Genomic DNA, 13,589 nt, shown 5'->3' on the forward strand with positions numbered 1-13,589 from the left:
GGTGCATGGTAAGTTAACCCACGAGGACATCCTAGTGAAAATGCACTGCTCAAGAGTGGGGAACATGGGCTCACTGGTGGAAGGGTGGAATTACGAGAGGATGGAATTGAAGGTACGAATCTTATATGCCTGTCGCTCTTTGTAAATGACTGTAAATCATGGCTCCTAAATGGAAACAGATGGAAACAAAAAGGAATGGAGAGGCGCTGGAGGTGGCCTCCATGCCCAAGTTAGTAAGATGAACTTTGGGAAATCAGGAGGCAACCTGAGAGTTGTACATTTATTTACATGCTAATTTGAATGCTCAGACATGCTTATTACATGGAGGTGTGATACCGTTTCTCTCAAGCATAATTTGTGAAATTGCACAGCTCTGAAGGAGGAAAGGTGATTTATTCCTAAAACAATAGCACCCAGATCTCCAACTTCCTTACATTTTATGACAAACATAATTATATTTTCATTGTTCGAGGCAGGGTTTGTGCTCATTTCAGAGCAGCTGGCCTTGTCTTTTATGTACTTAGTAAAATTAATTTATTGCTCTTTTACATGTAATGTTGGTGCCATTAAATTCAAGGGAGATATCGAAGAAATACTATATAAGCTGAGTCCCCTTTGGATAAATTTCACTCATCATGAAGGTAGAAAACAGTTTTAGCTAAATTGCTTTTAGTTCTGATCGCTGAAATTTTTGATGACTTGTATATTGTAAGATGCCTGTCATTTTAATATGATACACAATAATAGAAGATAATGAATAAGTTGCTGGTAGACCTTTCCCTCAGGATGATGTTACAGTGGTTGTTAATTAGCTACAATATGCAAATACTAAAAGCCATCCTACTTCAAAGTACCCCATTGTTATTTCACATATGCACAGAAAGACAGATTTTGTGCGCGAGTCTTTTAAAAATACTGAAATTTTTAAAATACCTTTACCATTATAAGATGCTAAAAATATAGACTCGATAAAACAGTGTTTATATTATTGATAACCATAATTTCTTTTCACCAGGCAAGACCACTTGTGGTAGACTTTTATGGATGCTTGATTAAAAGATGCCATTAAAATCCATCTAAATATGGATAAAATACCTAAAACGTACAGGTTTGGAAGAAATTTGGTGGGAAGGACAGACCCTCACAACAGCGGTGAGTACTGGGGTCCAGGCTGCTCCTGGTCAGGGACTAATTCACTCACTCCAATGCTGAAAGTACTCTGAGGGAACTCAGTTCTGCAACCTTCTCCTGAGCTGACCATATGCTGTGCTCCAAGCTAGCAGCTGTGCCTGACAGTATTTCATCTAACGGATCTCTCTCTTCAAGCTCCAAGTTGCAGTTTCCTGGGAACCCCCAGTTTGTTTATTCTATTTTTATTATTTTTCAAAAATTAAGTCTAATCTCTTCTTCATCCACTACTGTACTAAATCGACCAGTTATTTACCCTGAGGATCCATCCAAGAGAGAGAAGCCAGAACTGCAAGCCCAGGTTACCCAGGTCTTGCATTCCTCAGCTGATTCTGCAGAATTGGTACAAAAATGTTGCTATGGGCACCACAAATATGCTTCAAGGGGACATTGCTTCTGGGGTCCCCTTTGTGTCATTTGGGACTCCAGAGCCGACATTGTTCTTTCTGGTTTTGATTATTTGAGGAGGGATTGGGGATGGGACCCTGGTCTCATGCAGGCATAGGCATGCATTTTATCACCAAGTCACATGCCTGGCCCCAGGCCTGAAAGTATGGACTGAGGACCATTTGATACCGCTCTGTAGTTCATTTGAATAAATTCAGAATAAGCATTTTTGTTTCTTTTAGAAGGAAGCATCAGGAGCAGCTGCAAAAATTCCCTGTGTGAGAATTTTATAAACACGTGATTTAGGAAGATGGCATTTCCTCTCTTTAAGCCATTTCCAGTTCGACCCTGCAATGCCCAACCTGGTGCTTCAAACCCTGGGAGGGCAGAGGCAGCCCTGCTCTAACTCAGCCGGCAGAGTTTGGCCAAACTTACACTGGCTTCTTCGGGGGAGAAGGGGCTTCCTTCTGAGGCCGCATCACTTGGCCAGCTTCCAAGGCTCACCTGGTTTCGCTTCCACTCCCTCTGCAGAATCTTCCTCACCTCTTATCTGCACTGTGTGGCCCAGGGTTCACCAGCGAGCATGCGCAGCGCAAAGACTGTGTGAAGGTCGTAATCGTTACAGTCATCAGTCAGGTGAGTGACACCTGGGAACCCGGTGTGAGCAGGGCTGTGGCTCATTTTTCCTCTTCCGTCTCTGATTTCCCTTCATTTATCATACCTTCGAAAATATTTTTACACTAAACACATCAAGTATCTCTCTCCAAGAGGTGAATCATCCCTCAGAGTATTTGGCACACTCTTAAAAAAAAATGCTACTCATCATTTCCCCCTCCCCAAGAATATCAGCATCGGGACTTGATACAACATATCACGAAAATGGGCTTTTATCACTGTTTCAAAGGTCACACTAAGCACAAATCTATGGTAGTAGGTCAGTACGTCTCCTAGACAAGGGGTTATTTTATTTAGGAAAAAAAATCCGCTATCTTAGGATATATCCGCTTCAAGGACTAGAATAAAATGCAACAAAAACAGCTGATATAAGGGAATTTAAAAATTTCCCCCTAATTTTTACTTAACACTGAAATTTAGATTGAGGATTTGACCACTGGCTTTGCAAATATAAAACCTGGATTCCATCTCCAACTCCACCACCAACGACAAAAAAATCATATGCACTAAAAGGATTTTTACTGTAGTAAAAATTACATTAAAATTATGTTTGGGAAGCCTTAAGCATAAGAGAAAGAACACATGGAGGGTGCGGGATCCCGGAGGAAAAGAAAAAAGAAAAAACAGGTTCCAAAAAGAGCCGAGTTCACCCGCAAGTTCCAGATGGAGTAGGCGCCGCATCTCGCCTCCCCCAGATGGAACCCCGGTGACCAGAAGCCTCTACAAACACAGCTCGAGTATGCGGGAACGAGGACTTTTTCTCAAATCTGCCGGACTACACCTCCCAGGTAACCTCTGATTCCGGAAGTCACGCCCACAGCCCGCCCCCCAGCGCCATCTTTGAAGCCTTAAGCATAAGAGATAGAACACATGGAGGGTGCGGGATCCCGGAGGAAAAGAAAAAAGAAAAAACCGCGCGACATCTCTCTATATACAAAGTGATCAATGAGAAGTAAACCACCCAATCTTTCTCCCTGAAAGTCAGAGTTAAGTTTGGAGCACGGCCACAGCCCCAGAAACACAAGGACTTAATGCAGAACCCAGCAGCTTAGAGCAGAAAAGTGAAAGGACTATGCGTTAATCCAGGCCATCAAGTCTGCCGGAGGGGAAAGGGTGTTGCCCCATTCGCCCTCTCTTCTCTGGAAAGAAGGATGGCGGCCGCATGGGAGCCTTGTGGACAGCAGGTATGAGCCGGGGGTGTGGGGGCGACTAAAACCTCATGGGAAGGGGGGCGTTCCGGTCTGTCCTTCACGCCCTACCGAGGTCACCAGTTGCCCCCCACGAGCGGCTCTCCAGCACGGCCACAGCCCCAGAAGCACAAGGGCTTAATGCAGAACCCAGCAGCTTGGAGCAGAAAAGTGAAAGGACTATGCGTTAATCCAGGCAATCATTTCTGCCCAGAGGGGAAAGGGTGTTGCTCCCTTCCGCCCTCCTCCCTCTGGAAAGAAAGATGGCGGCCACATGGGAGCCTTGTGGACAGCAGGTATGAGCCGGGGGTGTGGGGGCGACTAAAACCTCATGGGAAGGGGGGCGTTCCGGTCCGTCCTTCACGCCCTACCGAGGTCACCAGTCACCCCCCACGAGCGGCTCTCCAGCACAGCCACGGCCCCAGAAGCACAAGGACTTAATGCAGAACCCAGCAGCTTGGAGCAGAAAAGTGAACGGACTATGCATTGACCCAGGCCATCAAGTCTGCCGGAGGGGAAAGGGTGTTGCCCCATTCGCCCTCTCCTCTCTGGAAAGAAAGATGGCGGCCACATGGGAGCCTTGTGGACAGCAGGTATGAGCCGGGAGTGTGGGGGCGACTAAAACCTCATGGGAAGGGGGGCGTTCCAGTCCGTCCTTCACGCCCTACCGAGGTCACCAGTTGCCCCCCACGAGCGGCTCTCCAGCACGGCCACAGCCCCAGAAGCACAAGGGCTTAATGCAGAACCCAGCAACTTGGAGCAGAAAAGTGAAAGGACTATGCGTTAATCCAGGCCATCATGTCTGCTCGGAGGGGAAAGGGTGTTGCCCCATTCGCCCTCTCCTCTCTGGAAAGAAAGATGGCGGCCACATGGGAGCCTTGTGGACAGCAGGTATGAGCCGGGGGAGTGGGGGCGACTAAAACCTCATGGGTCGGGGGGCGTTCCGGTCCGTCCTTCACGCCCTACCGAGGTCACAAGTCGCCCCCCGCGAGCGGCTCTCCAGCACGGCCGTGGCCCCAGAAGCACAAGGACTTAATGCAGAACCCAGCAGCTTGGAGCAGAAAAGTGAACGGACTATGCGTTGATCCAGCCCATCAAGTCTGCCGGAGGGGAAAGGGTGTTGCCCCATTCGCCCTCTCCTCTCTGGAAAGAAAGATGGCAGCCACATGGGAGCCTTGTGGACAGCAGGTATGAGCCGGGAGTGTGGGGGCGACTAAAACCTCATGGGAAGGGGGGCGTTTCGCTCCGCCCTTCACGCCCTACCGAGGCCACCAGTTGCCCCCCACGAGCGGCTCTCCAGCACGGCCACGACTCCAGAACACAGAAACCAATTTCTTAACTATCTGACTTTCAGTAGAAATACTTCCAGGGTCAATAGGTAAAATAGCAGAAATCCAAAACCAACATTTAATTCTTGAACCCAGCTGTAGAAAGCAAATCACTTCACAATGCTTTTTCAGCATGTCTGATTTGGGGGGGGGGGGGGGAAACTCTAAATAATAGTGGTGAATCTTTTATTGAAACAATCTAATCAAAGCGGATAGAGTGTTAACTAGAATTCATCTGCCTCACAGGGACGGGGAGGGGTGGGGGGTGGGGTTTTATTGGGGTTCTTCATGGGAGAAAATAAGTATTGGTAAAGGGAAATGTGTTTGATATTTGCATGACTGAGACATAAACCTGAAAGCTTTGTAACCTTTCCCACAGTGATTCAATAAATAAATAAAAAAAAAAAATTATGTTTGGATAATTTAAATTTATTTGTGCAATGCCATACCCAAACCAAACCAAATCATTTACTTATGCAGGCACTATTTAAAAAAATAGACAAAGAGAATAAAATTTGTTCTACTCCTGAATTTCCTAGGCCATGGTGCAGTCACATTCGACGCAAAGAGCAAACGAAGAATCCCCACGGAGGTGAGCTCCCAGGACCTCTGGATTACTGGAAAGAAGGCTGGCAGGCTGAGGCACCCTCAAACCTTCATGTCCCCCTGTCCCCAGGCTTCTATCTGCTTAGTGTACCCCTTTGAGTATGATGTGGCTTGGAATCAACTACAACTCTCCTGTCTCAATTCTTCATCTCAAAATGAGGATAACGGTCAGGATTCTGCTGCTGAAAGTGACTCCTTCACTGCGCTGTGGACGCTACCAAATATCAATTTAGATACATCACAGCTCCTCCTGCAGAATGATTTCCTATAATTACTGCAATTCTCTGAGGACGATGCCATGGAAGTCCCCACAGACACATAAGGGGACTCAGAACTTGCTCAGAGGCAGGAGGGATAGCACAGCAGCTAGTGCACTTGCCTTGCAAGTGGCTGACCTGGGTTTGACCCCGGCACCCCATATGGGGCCCTAAGCCCTGCCAAGAGTGATCCCTGAGCACAAAACCAAGAGTAAGCCATGACACAGCTGGGGTGTTGCCCCCAAATCAAAGGGCTTGCTCAGAATGACAGACTAGTAAGTTTCAGAACAGGACTTTGAACACAGGGGACCCTGGCTCTAACCTAGAGCGTGTCTCACATACAGACACACCCCATTTCATAGCAGAGAATAAATAGCTGCAGTAGTAATGAAAAGATACTTTACTCATAATTCCACATTCGTAATCAAGACAGAGTTCTATTCTTAGCTTTCACCTACTTTCATCTCTCCTTTTTAAAAATAATCACTTTTTACCTCCAGAATATTGCTTTCCTCTTCTACGTAATATAGCATGTTCCTTCCTTTCATCAACCTTTTAACTATCTTCTTTATTTATTTAATAAGTTTTATTGCATCACTGAGTTAACAATCTTCTTAAAATTTGAAATATGGGGAGCTGGAGAGATAGCACAGCGGGTAGGGCATTTGCCTTGCATGTGGCAACCCAGGTTCAATTCCCAGCATCCCATATGGTCCCCCGAGCACCGCCAGGAGTAATTCCTGAGTGTAGAGCCAGAAGTAATACCTGTGCATCGCTGGGTGTGACCCCAAAAATTAAAAAAATATTGAAATATGTCAATTTATTATTGTGGTTGTTAATGCTTCAATAAAGATCTGAGTTTCCCATGCTCATCATGAAGAAAGCACTGACCATTCTTTTTGTTTGTTTTTTGTTTTGTATCACAACTGACAATGCTCAGGAATTACTCCTAGTGGTGCTCAGGAGACTATATAGGATGCTGGGGATTGAACTCTGGTGGGTCAAGTGCAAGGCTAACACCCTACCCATTGTGCGAACACTCTGGCCCCGAGCACTGACCATTCACAGGGAAGTGAACTTCACATTCCCACTATCTCCATGAGCCACAGGGCAGTGAGCAGTGCACACATGTTACAGGTGAGAGACAAAGTATTATATAGAACATGGTATCCCTGGCCTGTGATAGTCAGCTGGAAGTTTTGAGTCAACATAGATGAGACATGGGAACATGTTAAAGAAAGATTATTTTGAGTCTTGAGCTCAAATTTTTTTTTTTTTGGTCATACCCATCAATGCACTCAGGAATTACTCCTGGCGATGCTCAGGGGACCATATGGGATGCTGGGAATTGAACCCGGGTGGGCTGCATGCAAGGCAAATGCCCTACCTGCTGTGCTATCTCTCCAACCCAAGTTCAGATGTTTTAATTAAGCAGTTTGGTTCCTTATTAGAAATACTAGTTTTGGTGAAACACAATCGGCGAATGTTTATCATGTACCTAGCATTTGGAGCTCTGCAGATGGAAAAGCAGCATGCCCAGGACCATGAATTAAAACTCACTAAGTTTTAATTTAATTTAGTTTTAAAACCAGAAAGGTTATGGGCTCTGGACAGGCTTTCTTTGTAGCATTTTTCCCCCTATTTCATCTAAAGAAATTCCAGGAAGTCCAGAGATAGGTTCAAAATGTATTATCTACCCTATTTACAGGAGAAAATGAAAGATTTGTTCCCTAGTTTCTACAAATGAAAACATCTATTTCTAATCAGTCATGATTAGGTTCCTTACTTGCCTTGGATGGAAAGGGGTAGGGAAGGGTTGGTAGACATGCGGAAGAATCGATAAGGATCGAGGCAGACAGGTATAAAACAAAACCTACTTAATTCTCCTCTGGAAAGTCTTCGTTCTGTTGAGATGGCAAAGCACGGAGTAGCAATAATGGACCTTAAAGACAGTACATGCAGTCTATTCCTTGACTGTTCTTGGTTGGCAAAATAAAAGAAGCAAGGAAATGCTGGGTCTTTATTCTTTAAATGGCTATTACTTTTACCCAGGGGCGGCACTTAAGCAAAATGAAATGTGAAATGGGGAACATTTCAGAAGAGCAGAAACGAAAGTGCTTTGAGAAAAAGAACAGCACAAACCCACTTCATTTCTGAAACTCAGAAGGAAATGAAATCAAATTAATTTGTGGACAGAGTCCTGTTCTTCTAATGCAGCTCCTAGTCGGGCAGCGGTGGGGGGAGGTTGTTGATTCCCTGGTGAAAAGCTTCTAAAAATGGGTATGTTCCCCCCCGCCACCACCACCACCACCTGACCGCCGCCCAAGATTTGGGTGGCAGGATGAAGAATGCTCAATAAAAAAATAAATATGGGAAAGTGAGGAAATCTTTTGGGGAGTTTATTTTCTCATCTTGGAAGCTTTGCTCAAGAAAAGCGAAAAAGCAAGGGCCACACTGAGCTAGGCATGGTCGAACTGAGCCCACTTGCAAAAACTCTGAAATGGTGCTTGCCTTTAATTTGATGGGAGAAACGCGATTTATTAATAATACAGCAAATGGTGTGGAGACAAGCCTTTCATTTTCAAGTGTGTACCATTTGGGGTTTCACAGCACATAAACATTTATGGGCAGATATAAAAGATCACGGTGCCAAAGGACTAAAGCATCACTAAGTACCACCACAGGGATGCTTAGACGGGAAGGACCCAGTGGGTTCAAGGAATCGTCCATGCTGAGCAACGCACAGCTCAGGAAAAGAGGCTAAGAAAAGATGCGGGTGGGTACGTAAAGGGAATACCTAACAACCTTTCAGTATCTATATTGCAAACCACAATGCCCCAAAAGGCGGGGGTGGGGGGAGAGCGAGAGAGATAGAGACAGAGAGACAGAGACAGAGAGAAGAAAAACACCTGTCATAGAGGGGATGGGGTGGGGGGTCATGGGAGGGAAACTGGGGACACTGGGGCTGGGAAATGTAGAGGAATGGGCATTGGAACACTGTACGACTGAAACCTAATCATGAGCAGCTTTATAAAGGTCGATCTCACAGTGATCCAATAAAATAATTTTTTAAAAAAAGGTAAAGGAAGGACCCCAAACCCAGAAAGTGAAAATGAGGTTCATGAAGTCCACCCACAGACTTCCCCAAGGCCACTCTCTCAGCCTGCCAGGCTCACGCAATACTATAGCATCTTTAGCCAGCCGCAGCCCCACCTGCAAATCACATCCTGCCACATGAGCTCATGCCCCCTGACCCAGCACTATCTTTTACTTTTGTCTTTTGTTCCAGACCATTCTGATATATTTGCCTCTAATATATTGTTGGGCTGGAGCGATAGCACAGCGGGTAGGGTGTTTGCCTTACATGCAGCCAACATGGCTGACCAGAGTTCGATTCCTCCGCCCCTCTCGGAGAGCCCGGCAAGCTACCGAGAGTATCTCACCCGCGCAGCAAAGCCTGGCAAGCTGGCAAGCTACCCATGACGTATTCAATATGCCAAACACAGTAACAACAAAGTCTCACAATGGAGACGTTACTGGGCCCACTTGAGAAAATCGATGAACAACCGGAGGACAGTGACAGTGACAATATATTGTTGGCTTGGTTATTAGGATTATTCTCTCTAGTCAACTGCTTTCTGCTCCAATGTAAAGCTTCATGAGGACAGGATGCTTGCATTCTTTTACAGACCAGTTTATTTCCGGGAAGAGTGACGACTTTTAAAAAATTATTTGGGGGCTGGAGCGATAATACAGTGGGTAGGGCATTGGCTTTGCATGCGGCCGACCCGAGTTCGATTCCCAGCATCCCATATGGTCCCCCGAGCATCACCAGGAGTAATTCCTAAGTGAAAAGCCAGGAGTAACTCCTGTGCATCTCAGGTCTATCTCAAACTCAGGTTTGACCCAAAAAGAAAAAAAAAAACTATTTGGGGACCCAACAAATAGCTATGCTGAAAGGAGTAAAACCAAACATTATACTTGGGTGGCAGGATGAAGAATGCACAATAAAAAATATAGGAAAGTGAGGAAATCTTTTGGGGAGTTTATTTTCTCATCTTAGAAACTTTGCTCAAGAAAAGCAGAAAGCAAGGACCGGCTTCCTTTTCAAATGATGCCTGGTTCTTGAAAACTAAACCTCCTGACCCTTCTTGCTCACTTTTATTTATTTATTTATTTTTACAAATCTTATGGTGATTCAGAAAGACTGAATTCATTCTACTAATAAAGGATTCCACAATTTATACCACTTTTGTAATAACAGCAGACAGACCAATTGGTGTGGCAGACTGATACCAAAACACGAGGGGAACCAAGCCAAATCCTAAAGATTTCTCTTGAATCAAGCCCTGCTTGAATCAAGCCTTCGAAGCTTGACTTTTCATCGCAGCAGAAAGCCTGTGATTATGCTGCTTTTACAAGTTTAACTTGTAATCATTGTAGCAGGAACACAGCGCACCAAAGTCATCATTTCAAAATTATTGGCAGCCAGCCTTTCCCTCTCACAGAACAAGGGTGCTTTGGCCCCAGAGAAATCTCTGTCATTCTGAACATGCTTAACGAAAAGACACTCTTTTTTTTTTTTTGGTGGGGGTTCTCCACTCACTTGTTGCCCAGTAACCAGGAAGATGGAACCTTCTTTCCCGTGGACGACTTGTCGATAAATGTGGTCGAGAATTAAGAGCTCACTCCAGCAGTTCTGAAGCAGTTTCATTTGGTCATCAACCTGCAAAAAATAAAATACAAAATAAATGATTAACAACAGTCTTCATGCTTCTTGTTTTGATTTGGCATCATCATCTGCCTAAGGGAACTTATAACAAGCAAGGAAAGGGCACTAACAGATGCTTCAGAATTTACCTCACTGCTCCTGAAAAATCATTATTTTCATTTGGACAAATACCTTTTAGGCCACAGAGAAGTACTTAAGATGAGTATTTATAATCAATGGACTGCAAGGAAAGGGCTCTCCATTAGGTGGGTCAAGCCAACATTAATAGAGCTATTAAAGTTTGCTTACGAAACTACAGATGCCTCACCCTGTCCTCTCTAGACCCCATTAGAATGACCCCAATTGGCCCAAGCTTCTACACCTTCAGTTAAATGGTGAGTAGTGAGTAGCCAACTGACAAATGGAGGGGATTTCTATCAAAGACAACTCGTGCCACAGCCAGATGACTTCTGGGCAGAACAGCAACTGGCCATAATTGCTATCAGAGGCAATGGAGGTCCAGGCTGTGCAGGACAATCCACCAAATGTGGTTTGGGGACTAAGATGGCTTTTCTTGAGGATGTGGAAAACTGCCCCACAAACTCTCTATACTTCAAGTTCCTGAGCTGGAAAATGGGTGAGGCACAGAGGACCTCGCCACGACGACTTCTGGGAGAGTTAGGTGGAAACTTCAGGCCTGGACTCTTGCCTACCATACAAACTGCTGGTTACAACTTCCACACTCTGGTGTCCCACATGAGTCAGGCATGGTCTGGGCAGCTCTGCAGTTTGCACCTGGAGCCATGGTGCTGCGAACTATTTCCAGCCACATCACTGCCATCCCCCGTGAGTACCATAACCACAACTCCACCAAGGCAGGGAGTACCTGTATGAACAACAATAGTCAAAAGCCTCTTGGCTGAGTGCGTGTCATCCCAGTCTGATGTGCCACCTCTGGACAGCACCAGACAGGCATGTGGGCAGCCTCCTCAGGACCACAGTGGGAGGAAAAGGCGATTAAACAAACAAACAAACAAAGAGTGAAAGTGCTAAGTCCTGTCAGATCTCCTGGCCATACTCTACCCCGTGGTCTAGGGGACAGCATTCTGCCATTCTTCAGGTCAGACACCATACACTGTCCACAAATTCACAGTCAAAAAGTAGAGAGAGCACCTGGCCATTTTTATGCCTGTTCCTGGCAGTTCAGTTTTCACTTTGTATTGTCAACCAATCCCAATCTTGCAGAACTCTTTTGCAGTGATCATATTTGTGCATGCACGATGCTTTTATAAAAGTAATGTTTGAGGACAGCGTTGGAGAGATAGTACAGGGGTTAAGGACCTTTCCATGCATGAGGTAGACCCCAGTTCATCTTACCCATACAGAAGGTCCCCTGAGAGTCGCTGGGAGCAACTCAGAGCTAGGACTGAGCCTTGGGCATCACTGCATATGCCCACCCCAAGCCCAAATAGTAACAACAACAATAATAATGCAGACATATGGTGTTTAATATTTTAAAATTCCTTTTGCTTATTGTTTTACATTTGATTCCTAAAAATGCCTGTGAAGTTAGTAGAATTGCTATCATATTTAATTTACAGATGAGAAAGTAGGTCTTAGAGAAGTTAAGTGGTCTGCCTGAGAACTAGAATTTTCTAAAACAAATCCACTCATTCTTAAAATGTTGCTTGTTGTTGTCTGAACTAAAGCAGATGATACTCGGGGGCTGCTCCCAGCTCAGGAATAGCTCTGGGAGACCATAAGGTGCTGGGGATCCAACTCAGGTAAGCACTTTTACACTGAGTCACATCCCCAGCCCACCATAAATAAAAGTTTGTTTGGGGGCCACACATAGCGGTACTGATTCAGGTTTTACTCTTGGCTCTGCACTCAGAGATCACTCCTGGTGGACTTAGGGGAACATATAATATGCCTGGGATTGAACCTAGGATGGTCACATGCAAGGCAAGTGTCCCACCCGTCTACCCGTTATACTATCACTCTGACCCAGCCCAACAAGTTCATTTTAAAGTGGCTAGGACTTTGAAGGGTTGGGTGATTCTTAGGAAATCTCCACAGATATATTAGAAGTGTTGCTAAGAAAGCGTCTGATTTTATTGCTTTTTTTGGGTCACACCCGGGGACACACAGGGATTACTCCTGGCTCTTCACTCAGGAATTACTCCTGGTGGTGCTCAGGGGACCATATGGGATGCTGGGAATCGAACCCAGGCTGGCCGTGTGCAAGGAAAACGCCCTACCTGCTGTGCTATGGCTGATTTTATTTCTCATGTCAAGACCACAGTGGTGAACAGGATGCAGAGAATGCTGAACTCAGAGTGAAAATAAGGACCTAAGGTACAATTCTTACACTTTCTAACCACAGAAGCGAGTGATTCTCTATGCCTTATTTTTCTCCTCTTAAAATATGTAAGAAGAGGTGTTGCCTGGAGGATGAAATGAGAGCTTAGAGGAGCAATCCCTCTGTAGTGTGGAAATCAGCGCCTAAGGGAAGAGACCCCCACAAAGAGAGAACAACTGGGAGCCGGTATTAAGTGTATAGAAAGAGAAAAAAAATAACAGGAGAGTTTGCATGGGGCCCCGAGAGCAGGAAAAGGCATTTCCACCCATCTCCATCAGAAAGATTTCCAACCATTAAGTCTGTTCTGCCCTAAAGGGCTTCAGGTGCTAAGTAAACAGATTTCTTTTAGATCCAAATGTCTGGGGCTGAGAGCTGAGCCAGGACACAGCATTTCTGGTCATGTAAAAAAAATATATAATAAAATTCTCCTGGGACCCTGAGTCCACCCAAACAAAAGTGGCTTTGTGACAGCAGAAGCTCATTTTCTTCCATGGTATCTCCAGAGTGTGCACTGATGCCACAATCACTTGGGCAGAAGCAACGGACACTCGCATCCCCCCACAGCTGTGCCCCCCCCCAACCCACAGCACCCAGTCCAGACTGCTGGTCAGTGCGGCTCAGCCTGGGGCGAGAGCAGAGCAAGGCATACTTGGCTCTGCAGAGGTCTTTCCAAGTGATTAGTTTATGGTGGTCAATTTGTTCCCTGCTACTTATTTGGGTCTATGTTAAACTTTAGCTATACTGTTAGCACTTTTTTTCTAGGCAAACCCATATCCTGTCCTTTGAGATTAGTTCTCCAGAAAAAAAATTATCATACACCTTAATGTTGCAAATAATCTCAAGATGGGTGAGGAAAGACAGATTCTACCATGTGCCTTTATGAACACG

The 13,589-nt window shown here is 45.3% G+C and overlaps 1 protein-coding gene across 3 annotated transcripts in view; it reads right to left on the reverse strand.

The window, feature by feature from the left end:
* The window catches only part of NR5A2 (nuclear receptor subfamily 5 group A member 2), a 159,554-nt gene that overhangs the window by 58,293 nt on the left and 87,672 nt on the right, over positions 1-13,589 (reverse strand). For all 3 annotated transcript variants that reach the window (XM_056110852.1, XM_056110851.1, XM_056110850.1), the window contains one exon: positions 10,235-10,354. In XM_056110852.1, the coding sequence (XP_055966827.1) occupies positions 10,235-10,354 (120 nt within the window). The remainder of the gene's footprint in view (positions 1-10,234; positions 10,355-13,589) is intronic.

Source organism: Sorex fumeus, unplaced genomic scaffold (genome assembly GCF_029834395.1).
Source record: "Sorex fumeus unplaced genomic scaffold, SorFum_2.1 ptg000010l, whole genome shotgun sequence".
Taxonomy (NCBI): domain Eukaryota; kingdom Metazoa; phylum Chordata; class Mammalia; order Eulipotyphla; family Soricidae; genus Sorex; species Sorex fumeus.